Genomic DNA, 27,327 nt, shown 5'->3' on the forward strand with positions numbered 1-27,327 from the left:
CGATGGGAACCACAGAAGCTACCAACGCCACCATCCGACCGTTAGCGCTCGTGCGCGGCTCGGTGCGCAAGCGGACTGCGCCTGCGCACGCGCGCCTGCGGGCGGGCGTCTGCGCACCGCGTGTGCTGTCGCGCGTCTGCGCAGGGACATCTGCGCACGCGCGCCTGCAGACGGCCGTCTGCGCAGGCGCGCGTGCGCAGGCGCAGTCCGCTTGCGCACCGAGCCGCGCACGAGCGCTAACGGTCGGATGGTGGCGTTGGTAGCTTCTGTGGTTCCCATCGTTGAGAGACAAAACCTTGCGGGTGTGGGAGCTGCGCTCTGAACCCACGGCCGAGGCCTTGTAAGGGAGCCGGAGCGGAGGGCGGGGTGGAGGAAGCCACCTCGCGCCTCAGTAACTGGGCGCCCCGGGGTACTGCTTCAGCACCTCATCTGCCTGTGGTCTCCGCTGAAAGGAATCTTAGTTCTAGAGCCGACCTGAGCAGTCAGCTCGCCCCCACAGATTTTTGAGAGATAGTTCCCAACAGCCGGCATTGCCTCCTCATGCTTCTGGAAGCTTAGGATTTCAGAGGGAAACTTGTTGCTGAAATGAGAAGTGTTTGGAGTTGCAGGATCACCACAGTTGCCTGCGGGGAAGGGCTGGGGGAATAGAAGGGAACGGGCGGTTTGGCTTCCTGGGCGTGAAATTTCCTGCACTTACTTAGCATGGGACCACCCTACAGCATTCTCTGTTCACAGTCTTCTCCCAGTTTGGCCTTCAGTATTCGGTCCGAGTCTTCCCAAATGCAGCAGTGGCCGGTCCTGGGTTCTATGCCATCATCAAAGTTTATTCAGCAAGGGATGCCCACGGAGCCCAAAAGGCATGCGACCAGAAGCAGCTTTTTCAGACATCTCCAGTGAAGGTGGGTCCAAATGTGGAATTCCTCGCTCTACTGGGATGAAGTGCTGAATTTAAAACTAATAGGCCATCGGGAATTCCCTGGCGGTCCAGTGGTTAGGACTCTGCACTTTCACTGCTGAGGGTCCGGGTTCAATCCCTGGTCCGGGAACTCAGATCCCAGGGGGGAAAAAAAGAAAAAAAGGCCAGTGTTTGTACAGCACTGTGGTGTACAGAATGCTGTCAGATGCACTGCTCCACTGATGCTCCAGTTCCCCAGTTCTTTCTTTCTTTTTTTTAGATGAAGAAACTCAAACTCAGGATGGTTAAGTGACTTACTTAAGGTTCGTGACAGTAAATGTGGAAACTAGTGGCCAAACCCAAACTTAAGTGATGTTAAACACTATGTCAGTTTATGCTGCCCCTTAATTTAAGAAATCTTCACAAGAGTCTTCCTTATAGTTACTTTTATGTGGATTTTAAATCTGTGAGATTGACAAATTGTTTTTTAAATTAATTAATTAATTAATTTTTGGCTGCGTTGGGTCTTGTTGCTGCGCGCCGGCTTTGTCTAGTTGCGGCGAGCGGGGGTTGCTCTTCGTTGCGGTGCGTGGGCTTCTCATCGCGATGGCTTCTCTTGTTGCGGAGCACGGGTTCTAGGCACGCGGGCTTCAGTCGTTGTGGCTCACGGACTCTAGAGCACAGGCTCAGTAGTTGTGGCACACGGGCTTAGTTGCTCTGCAGCATGTGGGATCTTCGCGGACCAGGGATCGAACCCGTGTCCCCTGCATTGGCAGGTGGACTCTTAACCACTGCGCCACCAGGGAAGTCCCGAGCTTGACAAACTTTTGTCAGATGTAACGTAAAGGGGGCTTCATCATCATCATCACTCTCAAACTGCCTATTCAGTACTCCCTTCAGATTCCAGAAAATGGTTAAAATATTCTTTAATGCATTGTAGAAACCTTATTCCATATTAACATGCCATCCAATTTTACTTCCCCAGAATTAACATTTCATTATGTGCCTCCATTCAGCCACCATTCCTTTTTCAAGGACCTTTTCAATTCCTCTGAATAAGTGAGTGAGGCTTCGATTTCCCAGACCTTTCACTTTATAATTGTGTGTCTTCTGTGATTGGCTTCTTGCTCTGGCTACTTCCCACTGACCTTGCTGCCTATTCGCACCCATATTTCTTTACTCACTGATTTCACCTTTATTGAATCTGAGAACTCTCCTCAGATGTGACTCCAGGTGCACTACCTCCCACTTCTGTACCCTGTTTAACACCCTCTTCAATCCTGGCTGTACTCCCTGGGATTGAAATGCTTTTGTCTCAGACATTCTTTAATTTGCGGACCCTGCGACCATTTCACATAACCACTCAGATGTTACAGATGGTCCTGGAAAGATTATGAGACAGTTACTTGGTATCAGTTGTGAGTAATGAGTTCTTTTCTTATATTGGACATTAAGACCATTCCATAAGCGTAGGTTCTGAGATTTTCACAGCATAAAGCCCGTCACTGATAGAGTAATGAAGAAAATGTTCTACAAGTCACTATAGAGTTGAGAGGAAAGGGCATTCGTATTAGATTTCTTTATTTAATGCAGAGCCTTAGTTTACTAGCCACGCCCCCGAAATTGTTACCTACTTTAATTATGCGTTCTCTTTAAATTTTATTTATTTATTTATTTGGTTGCACCGGGTCTTAGTTGCAGCAGGCGGGCTCCTTAGTTGCGGCTCAAGGGCTCCCCAGTTGCGGCACGTGGGCTCCCCAGTTGCAGCAGGCAGGCTCCTTTAGTTGTGGCTCGCAGGCTCCTTAACTGTGGCGTGCGAACTCTTAGTTGCAGCATGCATGTGAGACCTAGTTCCCTGACCAGGGATCGAACCCGGGCCCCCTGCATTGGGAGCATGGAGTCTTAACCACTGCACCAGCAGGGAAGTTCCGATTATGTGTTCTTTTATTCATTGGAAGGTATACATACTTCTTATCTTTTTTCCCTGTATTTTTTATAAATACAGACAAGAGAATAACATCTTCAAATAAAATGAAGGAAAGGCCTAATGTATCTGAGTTTTTCTCAGTAGCACGAAGGGAAATGTTTGCCAGCAAGAACTGTGGCAAGGTTATCCCAGATGTCAACTGTCTCTACTACCCAGGGGCTCAGAGCCCTTCTGAAGCTTCCTAATTGTCCAGGACAGCTCCATTATGACTCACCGTACAGGGCCTAGCCTCCCTGTTTTAAATGTTGCGACACTCAACATTGAAAAATTAGTCTTCATTTCTCCTTCCCAGCAGGCAGCTTCAGTTGGAGAAAGTAATTTCATTTTCTTATGTACTCATTCATTCACTCAGTCAACAGACCATCACTCCTCTATTATATGCCAAGATCTATGCTTGTTTCTGGTAACAAGGAAAGAATAATATATGGTTCCTTCAAGCACTTAAGGAGCTCATAAACTAGTGACGGAGGAAGATGCACAAACACATCAAAAAAGAATTAACAATGCTTTGACTTTATTTGTATTATTTGAATTTTTATGACTATATTTCTATACTACACCCTGTTCAAAATGGAAATAGACGTTTAAGAAAGAACTAGTGATGTAAAAAATCCACAGTAATATGTAAGTTATTTAGAGAGTTAAGACTGGAAATATTTGCACCCTCAAAGAAGCTTGTTAATGCAGATGAACCTCTAATTCTTTTGGTTGCTTTATTTACATTTATAGAGGTATACGTATTCCCTCTTCTAACAGGGATTAGTAACTTGGGGAGGGGGTGCTACAGATTAAGGTCCTAATTCAGTGGCAGGTCTATCTTATCTCCTCTTCAGGTCATATTCTCAAGCAGGAGCTACAGGATGAGACGACTAAAACAGATCACTTCCTTTGCTTACCCCCAGCCCCGTAATAGGCTTCTGCTGGGCTTCCTTGGTTGCTTTCATGATCACTTTCACCACCAGAGGTCAGGGAACCTTCCGGTTAATCAGGGGCCCTGGAAATGATGCAGAAAAGTACTGACTTAAAAATAATAAATAACATTTATTTAGGGTTCACTGTGAACTCATTGCTTAAAATGTCCTACTTAATCTTCACAACCACTCTATGAAATTGGTATTGATAAATCTCAGGTATATCCAAAATAAGTCTCTATGTAGGCTTGTGATATTTTTAGGTCTTTTATGTCTTTAGGGTCGTCTCGGCACCAGACATAAGGTGGTTCGACACAATACGCTTGCCCTAAACAGCTCCAGATGCCAAGAATTGGCAAATTACTACTTTGGTTTCAATGGGTGGTCAAAAAGGATCATCAGGGTAAACTCTGTAGATTTTCTTTGACTAACCAGACTCCTTTCAACATTGAACTCCTAGACTTTAGAGAGAAGAATAGAACAGGGCTATGGGGAGGAGATGTGAGAGGCTTCCACATGGAAGTATCTGAGCTTTGGCCTGCCACCTAGAATTAGTGATAATCTCAATGACTTGGATGGTGGTGTCCATAATTTTCTCCAGTATTTTTGTATGGTATATAATAAAAAAGTGTTGTCTATATCTAGTCATTCATTTGCAAGTCTCACTTGATTTTGAAGCTTTAGCATACCTAAACTATTACCTGGGATTGCTGGAGTTTAGTTTTTATCTCTAACACCAGGATATTTTGAAGTCTAGCCTTTAATTCCAAATCCTAACAACTTCAGGATCTTTCTAACCTTGAAGAAAGGGAAAATGAAGATATTGTGACACCACTTCAGAAGCAAAGCCTGAAGTTCTTCTGTGCTTTAGAGGTGGTGTTGCCCTCCCACGAGTGCAGGAGTCCTGGAGTTGGCATGGCTGAGGAACCTTTGAATAAGTTGGAGGAAGGTCTGTTTTCCAGTATGTGTGTGTGTGGGGAGGTGAGGGAGTGGGATTTCTCTTTTTTCCTTTCTTTCTGAAACTTAGCTTTTAGATACATCATCACCTTGGCTAAGCAACTAAAGCCCTGGGCAGAATTTTTCTGCCTGACAATATAGGTTTTTATCTTAGGCAATACCTGACAGCACCTTAAACTTTAGAATTTTAGAACGGACTGCCTGCCAAGAAGCTTAGGAGGAGGGAAAATTAGGTTTTTTTTGTTTTTGTTTTTTGGTTAATAATTTGTTTTGTGCTAAAATAGTCCTTCAAATACAGATGTCTTCTGTCCTTCAGTTATCCCAACAAAATCATTGTCTAAAGATTGAAATAAACTCTTGTGTAAGTGTTCAGTCCTTTGCCTCCTGTGGAGGGGCCTGAGCGGAAAAAGTAAATGTAGATCCCTAGAAAGGGGATTCCGATTGGTACCGAGTTTTTTCCTAGAATCCATGGCACTTGGGCTTAGGGTTTTAAGTCAGAGGCAGGGCTGTTAGCGAATGGAGTGGAGGAGGCTCCACCATCCACCTGAGTGGGTGATGGTTGAGGAGAGGCCAGATCATCTGCCCTACCACCAAGTCTGTCTCACTGTATGAATCCAGCCCTTTACGCACAGGAGAGCAGGGTCTGTAGCAGTGTAGCCTCAGCTTGTCCATTTGAAATCTGTGAGTAAAATGAGATTTGTGCCACGTTCTTGGTTTGTATTTCCCATCGAGTATTTTAGGAACTTCCAGAATAGATCTGAGCAGTAAAAATGTGCCATGCCAGGGTATACCTACAACAGAGACATTCAACCGTACCCCAGTGTTGTGCCTGCCCTTAATCACTAAGATAATGATCTAAGAATGACAGATGCATTTTTAGTTTTAAACACATAACCTAGAAATCAGTTATTCAGATAGGCATTTTAAATTCATCTGTTTTGGTTGGATTTAGGGTCATTATCATTCCTTATGAAAAGGCAGGTTACCCAGAAGCTGGCTATTCAGAAGGCTGTGACAGATGCATTCCGGAAACTGCTGATTGTGCTTTTAGGTAAGACCTTTTTTTTTGTTTGTTTTTTCAGTACTCACTCAAAGTTCATTAAAATAAATGTCCTATGATATGTCCTTTAGTTGTAGTAAAAGTAGCTCTTATATACTTTATTTTTAACTTTTCTCTCTTTGAATATCATTCACAGGCACAGACTCAACTTCTTTTTTTTTTTTTTATTTTAGTTTTGGCTGTGTTGGGTCTTCGTTTCTGTGCGAGGGCTTTCTCTAGTTGCGGCAAGTGGGGGCCACTCTTCATCGCGGTGCGCGGGCCTCTCACTATCGTGGCCTCTCTTGTAGCGGAGCACAGGCTCCAGACGCGCAGGCTCAGTAGCTGTGGCTCACGGGCCTAGTTGCTCTGCGGCATGTGGGATCTTCCCAGACCAGGGCTCGAACCCGTATCCCCTGCATTAGCAGGCAGATTCTCAACCACTGCGCCACCAGGGAAGCCCTCAACTTCTTATATAATGATAATAACTTTTTCTTACTGATGTTCAAGTATTCACAACTTAGCCACTAGTAGCAGCTTTAAGATGACTCTTTGTCCTTTCAACGTTATCCTAGACAATTTCTTTTTTTTTTTTTCACACACACACACACACACTGTATTTTATTTTTACAAGAGATAAATAGACTGACGCCAAGCATTGTAAATGGATGACCACAACAAAAGCAACAATGATTGCAATTACCAAACACGAAACACACTCATACTATGTCACAATATTGACATTCAGCCCAGTAATCCTCCACTCTAACAGCTCCTTTACTTTGCAGTGAAAATTGACTTCTATATTCTTTGCCTCTGAGTCCTTGTGGAATTTTTTCTTTTTAATTCAAACAGAAAGTCACAAAAGTTATAATCATCCTCATCAGTTCACTCAGTCCCATGTAATTAATTTTTTTTTTTCATCTTGATCTTTTGTTAGCACTTTTATGAGTTCATCAGTTTTCCATTAGAGTTCTGAAAATGCTTATTCATTCAGTTCAGCAGTACAGTTCCCAGAAACCTGTACTTGTCAGAGTCTTTTCTATGAATTCCTTGAAGATGAAACCCTTTTATAGGAACATATTTGCAAAAGCATCAGAGTACACCCAGAACTGTCTGTAAATGACAAAAGACTTAAAAATGACCACGGTTAAAGATTTGATGAAAGTTCATAATAGTGCAATTGACAATGAAGTTTAGTTTTTTCTGAGATATACATTTTAAAGTAATAACTAGAATTATGACTTATAACGTGATAGCAGAACATATAAGATTTTTAGAAATTTCACGTAATGTCTGAAACATTTATATTAACATATTTCCATACAGATAACCCAATGAAAGTTTAGTATTAGTTGTTTTGTTTGTTTGTTTTTTTATACTGCAGGTTTTTATTAGTCATCAGTTTTATACAAATCAGTGTATACATGTCAATCCCAATCGTCCAATTCAGCACACCACCATCCCCACCCCACCGCAGGTTTCCCCCCTTGGTGTCCATATGTCTGTTCTCTACATCTGTGTCTCAACTTCTGCCCTGCAAACCGGCTCATCTGTACCATTTTTCTAGGTTCCACATACATGCCTTAATATAGGATATTTGTTTTTCTCTTTCTGACTTACTTCACTCTGTATGACAGTCTCTAGATCCATCCACGTCTCAACAAATGACTCAATTTCGTTCCTTTTTATGGCTGAGTAATATTCCATTGTATATATGTACCACATCTTCTTTAACCATTCGTCTGTCGATGGGCATTTAGGTTGCTTCCATGTCCTGGCTACTGTAAATAGTGCTGCAATGAACATTGGGGTGCGTGTGTCTTTTTGAACTATGGTTTTCTCTGGGTATACGCCCAGTAGTGGGATTGCTGGATCATATGGTAAATCTATTTTTAGTTTTTTAAGGAACCTCCATACTGTTCTCCATAGTGGCTGTATCAATTCACATTCCCACCAACAGTGCAAGAGGGTTCCCCTTTCTCCACACCCTCTCCAGCATTTGCTGTTTGTAGCTTTTCTGATGGTGCCCATTCTAACTGGTGTGAGGTGATACCTCATTGTAGTTTTGATTTGCATTTCTCTAATAATTAGTGATGTTGAGCATCTTTCCATGTGCTTCTTGGCCATCTGTATGTCTTCTTTGGAGAAATGTCTATTTAGGTCTTCTGCCCATTTTTGGATTGGGTTGTTTGTTTCTTTAATATTGAGCTGAATGAGCTGTTTATATATTTTGGAGATTAATCCTTTGTCCGTTGATTCGTTTGCAAATATCTTCTCCCATTCTGAGGGTTGTCTTTTCGTCTTGTTTATGGTTTCCTTTGCTGTGCAAAAGCTTTGAAGTTTCATTAGGTCCCATTTGTTAATTTTTGTTTTTATTTCCATTACTCTAGGAGGTGGATCAAAAAAGATCTTGCTGTGATTTATGTCAAAGAGTGTTCTTCCTATGTTTTCCTCTAAGAGTTTTATAGTGTCCGGTCTTACATTTAGGTCTCGAATCCATTTTGAGTTCCTTTTTGTGTATGGTGTTAGGGAGTGTTCTAATTTCATTCTTTTACATGTAGCTGGCCAGTTTTCCCAGCACTACTTATTGAAGAGACTGTCTTTTCTCCATTGTATATCTTTGCCTCCTTTGTCATAGATTAGTTGACCATAGGTGCGTGGGTTTATCTCTGGGCTTTCTATCTTGTTCCATTGATCTATGTTTCTGTTTTTGTGCCAGTACAATATTGTCTTGATTACTGTAGCTTTGTAGTATAGTCTGAAGTCAGGGAGTCTGATTCCTCCAGCTCTGTTTTTTTCCCTCAAGACTGCTTTGGCTATTGGGGGTCTTTTGTGTCTCCATACAAATTTTAAGATGATTTGTTCTAGTTCCGTAAAAAATGCCATTGGTAATTTGATGGGGATTGCATTGAATCTGTAGATTGCTTTGGGTAGTATAGTCATTTTCACAATATTGATTCTTCCAATCCAAGAACATGGTATATCTCTCCATCTGTTGGTATCATCTTTAATTTCTTTCATCAGTGTCTTATAGTTTTCTGCATACAGGTCTTTTGTCTCCCTAGGTAGGTTTATTCCTAGGTATTTTATTCTTTTTGTTGCAATGGCAAATGGGAGTGTTTCCATAATTTCTCTTTCAGATTGTTCATCATTAGTGTATAGGAATGCAAGAGATTTCTGTGCATTAATTTTGTATCCTGCAACTTTACCAAATTCATTGATTAGCTCTAGTAGTTTTCTGGTGGCATCTTTAGGATTCCCTATGTATAATATCATGTCATCTGCAAACAGTGACAGTTTTACTTCTTCTTTTCCAATTTGTATTCCTTTTATTTCTGTTTCTTCTCTGATTGCCGTGGCTAGGACTTCCAAAACTATGTTGAATAATAGTGGTGAGAGTGGACATCCTTGTCTCGTTCCTGATCTTAGAGGAAATGCTTCCAGTTTTTCACCATTGAGAATGATGTTTGCCGTGGGTTTGTCGTATATGGCCTTTATTATGTTGAGGTAGGTTCCCTCTATGCCCACTTTCTGGAGAGTTTTTATCATAAATGGGTGTTGAATTTTGTCAAAAGCTTTTTCTGCATCTATTGAGATGATCATATGTTTTTTATTCTTCAGCTTGTTAATATGGTGTATCACCTTGATTGATTTGCGTATATTGAAGAATCCTTGCATCCCTGGGATAAATCCCACTTGATCGTGGTGTATGATCCTTTTAATGTGTTGTTGGATTCTGTTTGCTAGTATTTTGTTGAGGATTTTTGCATCTATATTCATCAGTGATATTGGTCTGTAATTTTCTTTTTTTGTAGTATCTTTGTCTGGTTTTGGTATGAGGGTGATGGTGGCCTCATAGACTGAGTTTGGGAGTGTTCCTTCGTCTGCAATTTTTTGGAAGAGTTTGAGAAGGATGGGTGTTAGCTCTTCTCTAAATGTTTGATAGAATTCACCTGTGAAGCCATCTGGTCCTGGACTTTTGTTTGTTGGAAGATTTTTAATCACAGTTTCAATTTCATTACTTGTGATTGGTCTGTTCATGTTTTCTGTTTCTTCCTGGTTCAGTCTTGGAAGGTTATACCTTTCTAAGAATTTGTCCATTTCTTCCAGGTTGTCCATTTTATTGGCATAGAGTTGCTTGTAGTAGTCTCTTAGGATGCTTTGTATTTCTGCGGTGTCTGTGGTAACTTCTCCTTTTTCATTTCTGATTTTATTGATTTGAGTCCTCTCCCTCTTTTTCTTGATGAGTCTGGCTAATGGCTTATCAATTTTGTTTATCTTCTCAAAAAACCAGATTTTATTTTTATTGATCTTTGCTATTGTTTTCTTTGTTTCTATTTCATTTATTTCCGCTCTGATCTTTATGATTTCTTTCCTTCTGCTAACTTTGGGTATTGTTTGTTCTTCTTTCTCTAGTTCCTTTAGGTGTAACGTTAGATTGTTTACTTGAGATTTTTCTTGTTTCTTTAGGTAGGCTTGTATAGCTATAAACTTCCGTCTTAAAACTGCTTTTGCTGCATCCCATAGGTTTTGGATCGTCGTGTTTTCATTGTCATTTGTCTCTAGGTATTTTTTGATTTCCTCCTTGATTTCTTCAGTGATCTCCTGGTTATTTAGTAACCTCCACGAGAGGCTGTTTCATCTTCAGGAGAAGAGACTTCTCAGGAAAATCCTTTTCCAGAATTATTTTCTCTTTCAGACCCTTCTACAGAAAACACTACTTCAGAAAACAATACAGCACAAAATGTTTCTGAAGAAATTATTTCTACAGGAAACTCTACTCTGCCAGGAGGAACCGGCCCTGGAAACACTACCCATAGGAACGTCTCCACTGCACATTCTACTGCTGCTGCGGACAATAGTATGCCAAGTGTTCGACACACCAACGAAACACAATGGGAGTAGCACAACACGGGCACTGAATTATCCTCTAAGCCCACAGGCTTCACTTTCCCAGGGCTCACATCCCCGGGTGATCAAGTTGAAACTCAGCTAAAGCAGCAGCTACGGCCCCTCATCCCCAACAAGGACATGCGAAGGCTCATTTCTCATGTTATCCAGGCTTTGAAAATAGACTGCTCGGAGACCCACGTGCAGCTGGCCTGTGCCAACCTCATCTCTAGAACAGGCCTCCTGATGAAGCTTCTCAGCAAGCAGCAAGAAGTAAAGGGGTCCAAAGCGGAATGGGATACGGACCAGTGGAAAAGTGACAACTCTATCAGTGAGAGCACAGAAGCCCAGAGTGAGCAGAAAGAGCAGGAGTCAAGTGAGGTGAGGAGAAGCCCTGAAACATGGGACCTGGACTTTTACTCAGTTTAGGACATGCCATGAACGTGCCCAAGCAGGAGTACCACGGGCTCCTAGTCCGTATCTTATCTTCAGCCATGAAACTGGCTAAGACAGTGATCTCCCACTTGGCTCATTTAGAGAGTGTGCCACTATTCCTAGGGTAGACGAGAAAAGGACATAACACAAGATAAATAAACTGTAGATAAATAAATTGTAGAAGAAAATGGTAATGATAAGATTAATAACATTAAATTTAGTTTGTTCTTATAGAAGCTACTCGCCTGAAAGGATTGGGTTTTATAGTAGTTTAAGAATAGTTAGCTATTGTTTAGAATAGGTTTAAGAAGAGTTAGCTTTCATCCCTTCTATCTCCTTGTTTTTAAAAAATTGTTATTTATTTTTTTTAGCTCACAAAAGAAGTTCCAGGATGTGGCTATAACAACAGACTCATGTTGGCAATATCTGTAACTGTAGTAGTGACGATTTTGGTTACAATTCTCTGTCTCATTGAGGTAAGGACAATATTTCATTCAGATTCAGAACCCACAAACTGAGAATCAAAGCCACCTTTCCACCTACTACTACTTGATTCTTCTCTTTAGTCATGAGGACTGAGATACACTTTGTTCTTCTACTGAAAAGTATATTCCCAGGATTTCTTTTTTCCTTTTTTCTTTTTTGGCTGCGTTGGGTCTTCATTGCGGTGCACGGGCTTCTCATTGCGGTGGCTTCTCTTGTTGTGGAGTCCGGGCTCTAGGCGCGCGGGCTCAGGAGTTGTGGCGCACGGACTTAGTTGCTCCGCAGCATGTGGGACTTTCCGAGACCAGGGATGGGACCCGTGTCCCCTGCACTGGCAGGCAGATTCTTAACCATTGAACCACCAGGGAAGTCCCAATTCCAGTATTCTTAATCTTCTGTGTAGATCCATATTCCAAACAAGTGTCATTTTCCTTCTGCTTAAAAATACTTCTTTTAACATTTCTTATAGTGAAAGTCTACTAGTAATGAATTCTTTCAGCTTTTGTATGTCTGAGATAGTCTTTATTTTGCTTTTGTTTTGACAGATCTGGGTATAGAATTCTAGTTTGATAGAATTCAATTCACTACTTTAAAGATGTTATTCCACTGAGTTCTCCTTTACATTGTTTCCAACAAGAATTCTGCTGTCATTGTTATCTTTGTTCCTCTGTATGTAGTGTATAGTTTTTTCCTCTGGCTGCTTTTAAATTTTCCTCTTTATTGCTGGTTTTGAGCAATTTGATTATTTTTTGTGCCTTGGTGTAGTTTTGTCCATGTTTCTTATGCTTAAAGTTCATTGATCTTCTTGACTTTGTGGGTTTATAGTGTTTACCAATTTGGAAAAGTGTTGGCTATTATTTCTTCAAATTTTTGTATTTCTCCTCTCCTTCATGGACTCTAAGTACCCATGTATTAGGCCACTTGAAGTTGTTGCACAACTCACTGATGCTCTATTCATTTTTGTTGTTGTTTTGTTTTGTTACTGTTTTTGTTTCATTTTGGATAGTTTCTATTACTATGCCTTAATGTTCACTGACCCTTTCTTCTGCAGTGTCTAATCTGCCATTAACCTCGTTCAATGTCTTTTTCATTTAGACATTGTTTTTACTCTCTAGAAGCGCAATTTGGGTCTGTTTTACATTTTCCATGCCTATACTGAACATTTTCAGTGTTTACTCTGGGTTTTTTAACATATGAAATACAGTTGTAATAACTTTTCTTCATGTATAATAACTTTTTAAATGTTCTTTTCTGCCAGTTCTAACATCTGTGTGGATTATGGGTTAGTTTTGATTGATTGCCTTTTCTCCTCAGTATGGGTCATATTTTCCTGCTTCTTTGCATGCTTGGCAATTTTTCATATGATCCCAGATATTGTGAGTTTTAGTTTATTGTGTGCTATATATATATATATATATTCCTGTAAAATGCTTGTGCTTTGTGTTGGGTGAACTTAAGTTACTCAGAACAATTTTATTCTTTTAGGTCTAGTGTTTAAGATTCGTTGGGTAGGAGTCCAAGTAGCCTTTAGTCTGGAGCTCATTATATGCAACTACGGAGACAAGTCCTTTCTGAGTATCATGAGGTTTTGCAGCCTGACTTGTAGGAACAGGTACTATTCCTACAACCCTGTGTGATATCCAGTTATTCTTATTATTAATCCTTCCATGTGGTTCTTTTCCTGGCATCAAGGAATTCCTCACACAAATGTACTGACCAATACTTTGTTGAATTCTCAAGAGATCCCTCTGCATATCTCCAGAGTTCTTTGTCTGTGCACTTCTTTTCTCTCTGATACTCTGCTTTGTGAACTCTAGTTACCTTGGTTTTCCCAGACTCTCAGCTCCATTTCCTCAGTCAGGGAGTCCACCAGTCTCTGCCTGGACTTCTCTTCCCTTTACCATGACCTGGAAACTTTCTCAGAGAAGTAAGGTAGGGCAATTAGAGGGATCACTTCATTTATTTCCCATCTCCTGGGGATCACTGAACTTTATTGCCTGAGGTCCAGTTTCTTGAAAACTGTTGTTTCATATGTCCTGTCTGATTTTTTCATTGTTTCAGGTGGGAGGTCAAATTGGTCCTTGTTACTTCATCTTGGCCAGAAGCCAATAACATATTTTAAGTCTGTTTTGTTTTGATACAGGGTCCAGTTAAAGATTAGGCATTGCATGTCATGTCTTTGTTTCCTTTAATCTAGAATATTTCCCTACTATTTTTTTTTGATCTTTTATGACATTGGCATTTTTGAAGAGTCTAAGCCAGTTGTCTTGTAAATTGCCCCACAATCTGGATTTGTCTGTTTCCTCATTAGATTCAAAGTAAACATTTTGGGGAAGAATACTATATAGGTGATGTATTCTTCATACTTCATCACTTCAGGTGGCCCAGTGCTAAGTTTGATCACTTGATTAAGGTGGTATCTTCCATATCTCTCCATTGTAAAGTTATTTGTCCCCTTGGTAATTGATAAATAATATGTGGGGTGATACGTTGGGATCAGTGAAGATCCTACTTTCAAACAACTCTTCACCCAAATGTGCATCAATGACAATCCTTGTCTGAATCGATTATTACATTGATAGTTGCAAAATGACACTTTCCTAATTCTATCATTCCTCTTGCATTTATTAGCTGACGTTATTCTATAAAGAAGAGCTCCCCCACTTTTCATTTTGAGTATCATTATGAACTCATTTGCTTTTTTTAAAATTAACTGTGTTTTACCTTATTATAATGATAATGTTATTCTTTGGAATGTTCCTTTTGTCCAGATTTGGCCAATGTGATCTCTGTTATTGTTTAACCACACGATGCTTTTTTCTTACTAGAATAATTTCTAATATATTACTACTCACAAATAGGAACTGAGAAAGGGACTCCAGAAGGTGCGGTCTTATTCAGACTCTTCTTAGAAGTCTGCCTTCTTCCTGTGTACTCTCAACCCCAAGTGAGGCTTTCGGGTAGGAAGGAGATACTTCTGAATTAAACTACAGATCAATGTCACCCAATTGTAATCCCTAGTCCCTTTTTTCTAGGCACACCATACCTACTGCCATCCTAATCCTTCTGTTGGGCACCTCTCTCCTCCTCTATATTTATTTACAACAGTCAAGAGCAGCAATTGGCCAACCGGCCCCTATCCAGTTCTCCAGTCCATATGCCCCAAGAACTCCTTTTTGCACTGGTCTGTGGTGGCCTTGGCCTACCTCTTCTACCTACTCAAGTAACTCTTTTACCACGAATTTAATTACCTGTGTTTCCATTTATAGGGTCTTACCTAGCCGTATGGCCTGCTGCCGCTGCCAATTTAAAAATACTATTGAGGTTGTCTGTAAGACAGTCAAGCTGCGTTGTGACAGTGAATGCCTGACAGACGTCACACGTTGTGGTGAGTCTCAATTGCGGGATAATAAATTTTTAAATTTTAATTTAATTTTTTAATAATTTTTATTTTTAATCAGTGATGATAAATGTTCGAATTAATGATGTAATTGCATTATTTTAATTCATTCATTCAGAGTTCCAGCTCCCTAAGTTTCTGAGAACTACCCCCTTGCTAAAAATCAGATTCTTGGTTACATTATTAAGCTAATAATAGCTCAGGTACATAGTTAGCTTAATAATGTAACTGATCTGCATACATAAAGGAACAAGAGAAAGGAATGGAAAGGGGAAGGGAATTAACATGAATGGCCACATATCCTATGCTGTGCTCTCTGCAAATGAGAACTTATTCATATAATGCATCACAGTTTGTAAACTGATTTTATATACATTAGGTCTCAAGTACCCTTTGTCTTATAGGACAGGTGTAAATATATTTTTGTTTATTTTGTTTGATTCTGCAATTTTATAAAGAGTACAAGTGATGCTGTTTTATGTCCTACTTGGAGCCTGAGAGTTTCTGGTTCCATAACCAGAAGCTGCTACCTAGCCCTTCTAATGGATGGGAGAGCTAGTTTATTCTTAGACTGTCCAGCTCTGAACTTGCTCTGAATCTCAAGCTTTTCTATCCACAAAACACTCAGGGGCTTTCAACTATTTTTCTATATATTAGATTTACTGGCACTAACTTGATGACTTCCAAAATGTGCTTTCATGCCCAGGTAGCTTGAATACAGGTCTCTTTCAGTGATCTAGAGCACATCATATATAATAACACTTTGCTACTTCTATAAAGACAATATTGCTGATTTTTCAACACAATTTTTTTTTTTTTTTGGCCGTGCCACACAGCTTGTGGGATCGTAGTTCCCCAACCAGGGATTGAACCCGGGCCACAGCAGGGAAAGTGCTGGGTCCTAACCACTAGACCACCAGGGAACTCCCCCAAACAATTTTTTTACTAATTATATTACTCCCTTCTCGCCCAGAAGTGGGCAGAAAAGGCATTTTTCATCTCCTTTTACAGGTGAGGAAAAACTAGATCAGAGGTGTTAAGTGCTATGATCCTAGTGCCCCGATCTCCTATCCCCAGTTTGGGGCTCTCTGCAAGCCCATGCTCCTCCTTTCTCATGACCCTTCCCTCCTCCTTTGACCCTGACCAAAAATACTTTTAATCCTTTTGGAAGAGAAGCCCAGCTACACAGTGGTACACATTACCTTCACACAGTCAGAAGCTTTGGATGGTTCCCCAAGTAAAGCTGGAAATATTAGAAGTAAAATGAAATGAAAGCAAAGTAGCCATCTGACAGAAGTTGCTTTCTGCCTTCTACATTTTAGGACCTCAAGTGTTATTCCATTGATTTGTTGAACATTCCACATTGGCATACAGTCTGGCAAATCTCTTAACTTATACCCCAGATCCCTGCCCAAATTTTAGCAAAGAGCCAGGGCAGACATAGTGTTTTTTTCTGTATAGAGCCTTCTGTTATGGCAGCTGGGATATATGGAAGCAGGGACTGAGCAAAGGACTCGGTGGGTGGGTGGAGAAGGGCATGTCCAGGTGACCACCTGTTAGCGGCGGTTGTTGTCGTGGTCATCTGTGATAGTAGCAAGAACGCAAGCACACTGAAGAGGTGGCGAGAGGAAGCCTCACACTCCTCTGCCTCTGAGGCAGGACAGGATGGGGTATGTGAATGTGAGGAGTCACAGTAGATCTGCAGAGAGTCCAGCTGAGTAGGGGAGTATTTGTCTTCCAGCCTTGGCTTTTCTTGAGTACTGGCCCCTGGGAACCAGTGGAGTAACCCTGAATATAGTTACTATATTTCACGCAACAGAATTTTCTGAGTAGATAGCCACTTTTTCAAGAGGTATCTTTTTCACATTTTGTTGTTGCCAGTCATAGGCTTAAGTGTGGGTTTCTTTTTGTCCTACGTGGCACTCAAACGTTGACTGATTCCTAATTTATTTGGCTGTGGACTGACAAAAAGCTGTCCCATCAGTCTTCAGTGATCAAAAACAGGCTCTTCTTATTTGACAGATGAAGAAACATCTCTAGGGATTGCAGAAGGATCGCTGATGAAGGTGTTACAAGCGCGGAAGAAGAACAGCAGCCCCGAGCTGACTATTGAGTCAGAGAGGGCGTCCTCAGATAAAAGTGCTGTCAGCTTGTCAGGCGTCATGAATGAGCAGCTGGACCTCCATAATAAAAGCGATATTATCGGGGCACGAAATTACATACTGCCTTACATCTCAGAGGGGAATCTAGGAGATGTGGAATCAGCGTTATTACCGTTCCTTCAACTTCTTTTTTCAAATACACAAGATGGAGATATGCCGCTGGGCCTTTTGAAAAACAATACAAGGGGCCCTTCTGTTAAACGTGTACGCAACAATTCAACTAATAAAAATAAATTGAGGAAACTCCATTTTCTGGGAAATTTGTTAGATGCAGAAACTCAAGAAAAAATGGATGAGGTGAAAAAGGAAGAAAAACCTGCCACGCGTACACGTTCCAACCTTTTAAGTGCCATGTATAAACGCTACATCTTTCAAAAGAAGTTGGAAACTGCCCAACCACAGAAAGACAGCCTAGCAAAGACTAAGAGTACAGAGGAAAAGCTGCTGAGAGTGAACAGGGTCCTCAAGGGCCCGAGGGGCCTACAGAAAATGCACCTCAAAGCAGTGGGAGATGAGAGCGTCAGGAGGAAACAGAATGCCCAGCCATCTGTGGCGAGCACTGCCGAAGAAAGAAGGCTCAGGAGGCCATCCCCAAGAAAGCTGAAACAGCTACTCATGGTGCAGAGGCCCAGGAAGCTGGTGGGAAAGTCCTCCAATGCGGAGTCTTCATTCATAAAGGAACACAAGGCAGCAGGTTCCTCTACCCTGAAACAGTACTTCAAGGGCAGGCCTTCTGCCTCCGTCCCTCCAAAATCCCCACCTGAGGTTAAAAGCAAATCAAAAGACTTATCCAACACTATACTTGTTTTAGAAGATGCAAAGGCTAGAGTTAGAAATATTAAGGATTTTGAACTAATCTCACATTCTGGGAAAAAATACATCTTCCATAAAATTAGGACTCATCGGGTCCACAGAAAACCCAAAGTCAAAAGGAGTCGAAAGTTCAGAAAGAAAAGTTCACCCAATAGAATGATGCTTGCAAGCCCTCCGTTCTCTGTAGGGAGGAGTCTCATAAATTCCCCTCCGCGAGAGGCTGTTTCATCTTCAGGAGAAGTGACTTCTCAGGAAAATCCTTTTCCAGAATTATTTTCTCTTTCAGACCCTTCTACAGAAAACACTACTTCAGAAAACAATACTGCACAAAATGTTTCTGAAGAAATTATTTCTACAGGAAACTCTAGGCTGCCAGGAGGAACCGGCCCTGGAAACACTACCCATAGGAACGTCTCCACTGCACATTCTACTGTTGCTGCAGACAACAGTATGCCAAGTGTTCGACACACCAGCGAAACACAATGGGAGTAGCACAACACGGGCACTGAATTATCCTCTAAGCCCACAGGCTTCACTTTCCCAGGGCTCACGTTCCCGGGTGATCAAGTTGAAACTCAGCTAAAGCAGCAACTACGGTCCCTCATCCCCAACAAGGACATGCGAAGGCTCATTTCTCATGTTACCCAGGCTTTGAAAATAGACTGCTCGGAGACCCACGTGCAGCTGGCCTGTGCCAACCTCATCTCTAGAACAGGCCTCCTGATGAAGCTTCTCAGCAAGCAGCAGGAAGTAAAGGTGTCCAAAGCGGAATGGGATACGGGCCAGTGGAAAAGTGACAACTCTATCAGTGAGAGCACAGAAGCCCAGAGTGAGCAGAAAGAGCAGGAGTCAGGTGAGGTGAGGAGAAGCCCTGAAACATGGGACCTGGACTTTTACTCAGTTTAGGACATGCCATGAACGTGCCCAAGCAGGAGTACCACGGGCTCCTAGTCCGTATCTTATCTTCAGCCATGAAACTGGCTAAGACAGTGATCTCCCACTTGGCTCATTTAGAGAGTGTGCCACTATTCCTAGGGTAGACGAGAAAAGGACATAACACAAGATAAATAAACTGTAGATAAATAAATTGTAGAAGAAAATGGTAATGATAAGATTAATAACATTAAATTTAGCTTGTTCTTATAGAAGCTACTCGCCTGAAAGGATTGGGTTTTATAGTAGTTTAAGAATAGTTAGCTATTGTTTAGAATAGGTTTAAGAAGAGTTAGCTTTCATCCCTTCTATCTCCTTGTTTTTAAAAAATTGTTATTTATTTTTTTAGCTCACAAAAGAAGTTCCAGGATATGGCTGTAACAACAAACTCATCTTGGCAATATCTGTAACTGTAGTAGTGACGATTTTGGTTACAACTCTCTGTCTCATTGAGGTAAGGACAATAATTCTTTCAGATTCAGAACCCACAAACTGAGAATGAAAGCCACCTTTCCACCTACTACTACTTGATACTTCTCTTTAGTCATGAGGACTGAGATACAATTTGTTCTTTTACCGAAAATTATATCCCCAGGATTTTTTTTTTTTCTCTTTTTCAGTGCGTTGGGTCTTCATTGCGGTGCGCGGGCTTCTCATTGCGGTGGCTTCTCTTGTGGTGGAGTCCGGGCTCTAGGCGCGCGGGCTCAGGAGTTGTGGCGCACGGACTTAGTTGCTCCGCAGCATGTGGGACCTTCCCAGACCAAGGATCGAACCCGTGTCCCCTGCACTGGCAGGTGGATTCTCAACCATTGTGCCCCCAGGGAAGTCCCCACAGGATTTTTAAAGGAACTCCACTGCCAGGAGATCTCTATGGAATTGGATCCATGATAACAAGCCATTGGACTATTTTGACAAGTTAAGTTTATAAGAAGGCCAGAGTTGACATGATAGTAAAATTTCTTCAACTCAAAAAACTATGCTGATTTGATGTACTCACCTGTCACTCTCAGTCTACTGTTGATTTCTTTCCTTGTTGGCTGAAGTGATGAGAGGTATACGATCTCCATACTCACGGAGCTATCAGTCACCCTGGGAGGGCTAAAAGGACATGCCTAAAAGATAAAAGTATGATCTCGTCAATTCCTTAGGTTTACTTAGCAGCTTTCTTCTCCAGTGTATTAGGAATTGTGTAGATAGGTTCCATTAAAACACTGCAAGTAAAATCCTGCCGCAGGCTACCCTAAAGTATGTCATATTTATAGTAGCCTATTCCTGCAGCTAGCCTGTTTACCTTTTGGTCAGTTACCTAATGGTTTGTTACTTTTCCCAACAGGCAGTTGCTAACATTAAAAGAGTGATTTTAATAAGCTGGCAATCTTGATTCTACCCTACCAGTCCAACCTACTTTATTTACCTTTTCTCTTGTTATGGCAGCCCTCCATTGCAGCCAAAGCAGCTCCTCACTATACGCTAGTTACACCACACCCGTTCCTACTTTTGTCTGTGCCTTTGCCCATCTAAATTTCCTTGATTTTGCTTTGCCTGTGGAAGTCCTATGAACCTCTCAAAAGCCAACTCAAGTTCAGATATCTTTCTTCATAAAGCCTTCCCTGAATACTCCAGCCCTCCTGATCCTAGTCCTGTGAGGTTTGTCACCATTTCTTAGGGGCCATAGCAAAGCAGTCGCCTCCCCTCAGAACTCACAAAAGTGGTAAGCAGTTTTTAAAAAGGCAGCCCCCCAAGAGAGAAACACCAAGGTTAGCACATCATGGAACTGAGCAGAGACGTGTAAGGACCAATGGCTTCCTGGCCTATCAGACTTGAATAAAACCTGACATGATGTACTAACTTCTAAAGAGAAATGTGTCTGTCTTCAGGAGGGTTGGTCAGTAGTGAAAGCATAGAAAAGGTGAGGAGAGACCAACATGGGCAGTGCCCATCCTCACATTGCCCGAGAGTAGAGATGGCACCTTAGGCAGCAGAACTGAAGAGTCAGGCCCACTAGCCAGGCTGTGCCTGTTGAGGAGATGGATGGATCCAGCTGCCTCAGGCCTTCCCATTAAATTCTGGATTCAGCTGATTCCTTTTCTAATTCTGTTCTCACCAAGTAGCCTTCGATTGTGTGATTGTGCTTTAGTGTGCCACGGAGGCCTGTCTCCACAGAAGGTAATTCTCTGATTGTGTAGACACGGATGCCCTGTGTGTAGAACAGATGTATTTCTCATTGTCAAGTAATAATTTGGCATTCTGATTTTTGATCAATCCTGTGCTATTGATAAAGTGAGACTGCCACAGCAGGAAGACGTGAGTTCTCTCTTGGTGAGGAAGAGTATGATTTCTGAGCCTAGGAGGCTGGGGACTAGCATGGGGTCAGCTTGCTAGTCATTGGCCATTGCCCAGACTGTACCCACTACATCTCCAGGTGGCATATGGCCTTTTGCTTTTTTAGAATTTCTGTAAAGTCCCCTTTTTATTGTTTCGAACTTCTATGGAGTTTAACCTTGAATTTGTTTTGTTTTGTTTTGGCCTGCGGGATCTTAGTTCGCCAAGTAGGGATTGCACCTGTACCCTCGGCAGTGAAAGCGAGGAGTCCTAACCATTATTTCCTCTCCCCACTTATATGATAAGCTCTTTGAGGACAGGGGCCATGCAGTGTTCTTCCTATGGTAGACACTAATGGTGTTCAACGGAAGAGAGATGAGGCGTTATGTCCATTCCACAGTGAGGAATCATGCAACCGAATATTTATTTGAAGTAGCATCGAGTCCAGCAATAGACCATGTGTTCTTAAGACTTTTGAAATGTCATGTTTTAATATTCCAGTCAGTGGGAGAAAATGAATAAATGGTGATAGAATAGCTGCCTAACTATTTGGGGGGTAAAGAACAGCAGATCCCCATTTTTCATCTTAAATAAACATATTTCCATAAATGTGAAAAAAGACCACATAAAGGTATTAGAAGAAAATAAAAGCAATATTTTTATAATCTTATTGTGGGGAAGAGCCTTCAGAGCCTGATGCCACAAGCAGAGCCTTTGATATATTCCACCATCTTGTCTGTGACACCAGCCTAGCACTGATTCATGCCAAGCGTAAGATGAAGAGTTATCCATATATTGTCTGATTTAATGCCCACAGTCCTGTGAGGTTGATATTACTATCCCTCCTTCATAGATGAAGGAGATCAATGTAAGGCCCCAGTGGCCAAACCAAAAGCAGAAGCCAGTTTCACCCGACTGCAAAGCTTGTGCTCCCTACTCCACTCTTTTGTCTTGTCTCCTTAGAGACAAAAACACTGGAAAGATTCGAAACACTGGAATTCAATGAAAGCCAGTATTTCTTTACTATAAAGAGTTTTTTGTTTGTTTGTTTGTTTGCGGGTGGCGGGGTTTGGCCATGCTGTGCAGCTTGCGGGATCTTAGTTCCCTGACCAGGGATTGAAACTCAGGCCACAGCAGTGAAAGCGCCAAGCCCTAACCACTGGACCACCAGGGAACTCCCAAGAGTTTTATAAGTCAACAAGAAGAAGACAAACAGTCCAGGGAAAAAGGGGGCAAGGGCTGTTGAGAGTAGCAGGTGTGTTGACAGTCTGCCACCATATCTGCCCGTCCTCTCCTCATGGCTCATGTGGGGTGGATTTTGTTAGCCAGGCCTTTGTCACCTCATGACGTACAAATAATCTCTAATATTTTCTTCAAGTACTTTTATAATCTGTCTAGAATTTGTTGTATTTGTTTTTTAGTGTGGTTGAGGTAGGGGTTCTAACTTTTCCCCCCTACATGGAGATCTAATTGTTTTCAAATCTTTCACTGAATGGTTTATTCTTTCTTCTCTGGTCTAATATACTATCTTCATCTGGACTCTATTCTGTGATCCAGTTATCTTGTCCTGTACCAGTACCAATATCACACTGCTTAATTCCAGTTGCTCTATAACATATTTTATATCTGGTAGGGCAAGTTCCTACTCTTTGACCTTCTTTTTCATACATTTCATAACTATTCTTACATATATTCTCTACCAAATGTCAGCTGGCCAGGTTTTATTTAAAAATTATTTTGGATATAAATGGATTGCATTGAATTTGTAGGTTAACTTGAGGAGAAATGACCTCTTTACAACATTCTAGGAGGCTGGTATCTCATGCCATGTAAGTACTTCTTCTTAATGTCCTTCAGAAAAGTTTTAATATTTTCATCACAGAGGTCTTACAAATTTTTGGTTAAGTTTATTGCTAGGTACTTTATGCATTTTTATTGATATAGTAAATGGGATGTTTCTTCTGTTTTTTAGTGAGTTATTTGTGTTATATGGGAAAGCTATTGAGGCTTATATGTTGATCTCTTGATTTTGTATGTAGCCATCTTACTCCTGTTACTTCCAATAAAATTTCGGTTGATTCTTTTGGTCTTTTTAGGTCCCTCATTTCATATGCAAATATGTTTGTCTCTTCCTTTCCAATACTTCGTTTTTCTTATCGTACTGATTAAGACCTCCTCCACAATGATCGATAGTAGCAGTTATGATGGGCATCCTACTCTTGTTCTTGACTTTAAAGCAATGCTTAGGTTTCTGCTAGATACTTTTATTTTCTTTTCCTACTTCTAAGAATTTTTATTAGGAATTATCTGTTGAACGTTATCTAAAACAGTCAATAAAATATATCGCCAGCTGCATGCAAGACCCTAAGTTAGGTACTGTGGAAGAGTCAAAGGATTATTAAACAGGGTAGAATTCCTTTCCTTAAAAAAGTTATCATCTCACTGGATAGATAAGATTTAAAGTAAAAAGGAATGAATAAGGATTTGGAAATAATTGTAATGGATAATCATGATCATGTTTTCTTTCAGAACAGATTTATTCTCATAGAATTGCAAAAGGGGAAGATAAAAAAAGAAGCAGAAGGTAAATATTGGTCTTTTAAAGCAGAATTTTACAACTAGAGGAGAACTTAGGACTCATCTATTTCAATTTCCTCACCAAAGGCAGGAAGAATGTTTAATTACCCTAATGGTTTACCCTAATTTATTTATCAGCAGAATTAGCTTCCCAGCCCAAGCTGAGTTAGAACAGGACTGGCACAGATTCATCTGCTTTCACTAGTCCTTTAAGGAAAGAGGGTGGACGGGGAGAGGTTTTGGTTGTACCTGTTCCTGCTGGCCTGGTGCCTGGTTCCTAGGCATCAGGCCAGGCCAGAGGCCTTCTAGGAGGCTCTGCGGTAGGGAGGGCCACATGGTTGGGGATTTAGGGGCTGGCCTCACTCAAAGCTGACGAAAGGTAGAACATATGAGTCCCTTCTGTAAAGTGGCAAGAAAACTTGCCTTCTCACCCTACTGTTTTTCAGGCCCCTACTCTCTATTCCCTTTATCCAAACCTCATAGAATTTTAACCGGGAGAAACTTTAGACAGTAGTTTGTCTCTTCCTTTTATAATAAGGAAATGGAGAAAGAGAAAGGGAAAATATCTTGCCCCATGGTCATACTGCTAGTGATTATCAAAAAGAAGAGGGTCCCTTTCCACTGAGGACTTCTCTACTGATCACACTGTGCTTGGGCTGTGAGCTCCGTTGTATGTCACAATTCAGTATACACATACTATATGGGCATAAGTAGTTTCTGAAACTAACTTATTGTGCACTCTGATTTTTTTCTATTCTATTTGTATTCAAAAAGAGTATTTTGTGTTTCCCTGCTGGTCATGGCCTTTAAACTGATTTCACAATTCACTGACACCTCAGTGACAGCCTGCAATATGAAAGTCAGAGAGCTATAGATAATTTTGCTAGTTGGGTTCAGGTGTTTCTTGGTGTGATTCAACTTATAGGATAGGATAGAGCAGCCAGGAAAATAAAAGCACCTTCTCCCCACAGCCACACCCCCAGCAAATGCTGTACGTGCGACTAAGTCCGAAGCAGACTGGTGTGAAGCGCATCTAGAGAGTAACGTGTTTCTGCCCAGCGCCGCTGTGCAGTGTTTTCTCTGCACGAGGGCTCTTGGCCAAGGGTCAAGAAAGGTTAACGGGGCTGAAAATCCTGCCTATACTCCATGCTAAGCCACAGGCAAAGGTCTCCCCAGAGACACGGGGGGGCCATTTTGGACAGACACAGAGAACTTCTGGAAGGCCAGCATGCATGGGATGATTTTCAAGATCCCGGGTCTGTGGTGATTTTGCTCATTGTGATTATGGACTGAGGTACCCATTTAGTCCTAATAAGACCAGAGATAACACATTGTGAGAGAGATGAAAAATGACATGTAACACTAACTGTGTGTGCTTTCCTCTAAGGGGCTTTTTTCGATTTCTGCTGCATAAGAGAAGCTCAGGGGAAGGTGAGAGTCAGGTAAATTTGAGGGGGATATAGTACTGTGGCCAGAGAAAGCAGGGGAGATGCTGAATTAATATTTCCCTTTCTGTGTTCCAGGAGGGCTTTTTCGGGAGAAGGCAGCCACTTTGGCTTAGGGATATGTATAGGCCTCTCAACGCCACACGCAAGGAAAACATGGCACAGAAGCTACACGACAGGGAGTCTTCCGATGAGGATGAGATATTCTATAAGGATGCAGGGTAAATGATTGGGGACAATTTAAAATTCTCCTCTAAAATGAGGAAATAATGAAAACTATAATTGTTCCTTTCAAAAGTAAAAGCCTTGGCATTATTCTCCTTACCCCAGGGAAGTCATCAAAGCCCCAGCAGAGAAGCTTCTGGCTGCATATTGGGTTGATGAAGGGGCGGGTGAGGAAAGTGAGACAGCACACGAGACAGCCACAGAGTGAGCCCTGTTGTGCCTCAAGCCACCTGCAAATTTTATTTTCTAATATTGGCTTCTCAGCATTGCTTGCGAAATACTTATTTTTCTCATACTAAAGTGTATAAATTCTTAGCCAAGTCTAACCATGTGGTAAGGAATTAAAATGTAAAGAGTTGAATATTTATACACCACTAACAAGGGCCTGCAAGAAGAAGCAGAGCTGAAACTAGAATCCCTCATGGTAGCCAGTACTTCCACAAGTGGAAATGTGGGCAAAGGAGGATGAGTAGAAGGATGAAGAGGGGCTTCCCTCCCTTGTTTCCCCAGTATCATCAGTCCCTGGGAACTGGAAAACATACCATCCTCAAGGGGCATAGATCATTAAATCAAATAACAGTTTATTCTGGTGCTCTCTCTCCTGGTTCATCAAGTACCAGTTATTTACAACATGCTCGACCTCCTGCCCATAGAGGATCATCTACTTCTGGCCCCTCTCGTAGGGTCATTGTGGTTGCCAGAATATTTGGATCACTGGGTCTCCCTCCACTGTGGAGCCAAGGCCTGACTTTTCTCCCGAGTTCTCAAACTCATGTACAAATGTGTACCCTGTCTTGGTAGGGGGTTCTCCACCATTTCAAGCTGGTGGAAAATTCCCTTTGGGTTGTTTTTTTTCTTTAAAAAGAAATCCCAACGCTTGGATAACTAGCAGGGAGGTGCCAGAAAGACGGGGTAAAGAAGAATGTGTGAGAGCAGCCATTGCCCAAGTCGGCCCTCCTCAGGGCCTGGCCTCTCCTGACCCCACTGAGGGTCAGCTGTGTGCTGCTCGGCTCCCTCCAGCTCAGCCCAGCACCAAACCTACCCACCTCCTGCCTCACCCAGCACAGGCCCAGGGCTGCATGATTCCAAGTGATTATATAGTGACAGTGCCACCTGCGGAAGGTGCAAAGGCTCTTCCACTCCTGCCAAGAAAGTCATTAATCACATTTCTTAAGTCAGTGAGAGTTAAATACATTAATGAGTAAAAGAAATTCTGAATGAACAAGATTTGATAATCTACCAAAATGACCACAGACAGTGCTGGTGGTTTAGTAATATGAGGTGAAGAACGGTGCAAGCCATGGGGTGATAGCAAACGGTCCCCCAGAGTATCAGTGGGCCTGGGAGATAGCCCAGCAGGTTCTGCCGGTTGGGTGGGGTTCCAAGCAAAGTGAACGGCCCATCAGTTCTTCTGAGTTACGAGTTTGCTGATGCTGCATGAGAGACATCTGTTCTCTCAGTGCCTGCCCAAGTCACCTCCCAAAGGTTCTTACTGACAAAGAAAAACAAGTGTTTTTCTCTGGGCGGTGACTTCAGTGAGCCAACAAGTATTTACTGTGTTTAAGGCGCATGACTAATACTACTAACAATAGGAAGCAGCAGCAGCTGACATTTACCACTTGCTTGCTTGGTGCCAAGCCCTGGGTTAGGCACCTTATGGTCTTATTTAGCCCAACAGTCCGTGGAAGCATATCTTGTTATCCTCGTTTGACAGATAGGAAACAGGGTTTAAAGAATGTAGGTAACCTGCTCAAGGACCCAAGGCCCCACGTCCAAAAGTGTGAGTTAAGGTTGGAGCCCAGAACTGTTAGACTGCAACAGGGATGCAGAGAAGTATAAGCTGTGTTTGCCAC

At 41.8% G+C, this 27,327-nt stretch overlaps 2 protein-coding genes across 2 annotated transcripts; both read left to right on the forward strand.

Annotated features, from left to right (window-relative positions):
- The first annotated feature begins 2 nt into the window (after nucleotides 1-2).
- Nucleotides 3-10,787, forward strand: LOC133080816 (RAD52 motif-containing protein 1-like). Its single transcript, XM_061176914.1, has 7 exons — nucleotides 3-186; nucleotides 289-336; nucleotides 712-899; nucleotides 4,074-4,194; nucleotides 4,572-4,742; nucleotides 5,703-5,801; nucleotides 10,489-10,787. The coding sequence occupies exons 1-7, from the start codon at nucleotides 3-5 to the stop codon at nucleotides 10,692-10,694; spliced, it is 1,017 nt and encodes a 338-aa protein (XP_061032897.1). The 3' UTR covers nucleotides 10,695-10,787.
- A 715-nt stretch (nucleotides 10,788-11,502) lies between these two features.
- LOC133080569 (leucine-rich repeat-containing protein 37A3-like) lies at nucleotides 11,503-23,214 on the forward strand. Its single transcript, XM_061176532.1, is given in 5 exon segments — nucleotides 11,503-11,590; nucleotides 14,867-14,985; nucleotides 17,020-18,830; nucleotides 19,255-19,359; nucleotides 19,526-23,214. Coding segments are annotated over 4 exon segments (2,319 nt in total). The 5' UTR covers nucleotides 11,503-11,590; nucleotides 14,867-14,882; the 3' UTR covers nucleotides 19,826-23,214.
- Nucleotides 23,215-27,327: the final 4,113 nt, after the last annotated feature.

The sequence above is a fragment of the Eubalaena glacialis genome, chromosome 19 (assembly GCF_028564815.1).
Source record: "Eubalaena glacialis isolate mEubGla1 chromosome 19, mEubGla1.1.hap2.+ XY, whole genome shotgun sequence".
Lineage (NCBI taxonomy): Eukaryota > Metazoa > Chordata > Mammalia > Artiodactyla > Balaenidae > Eubalaena > Eubalaena glacialis.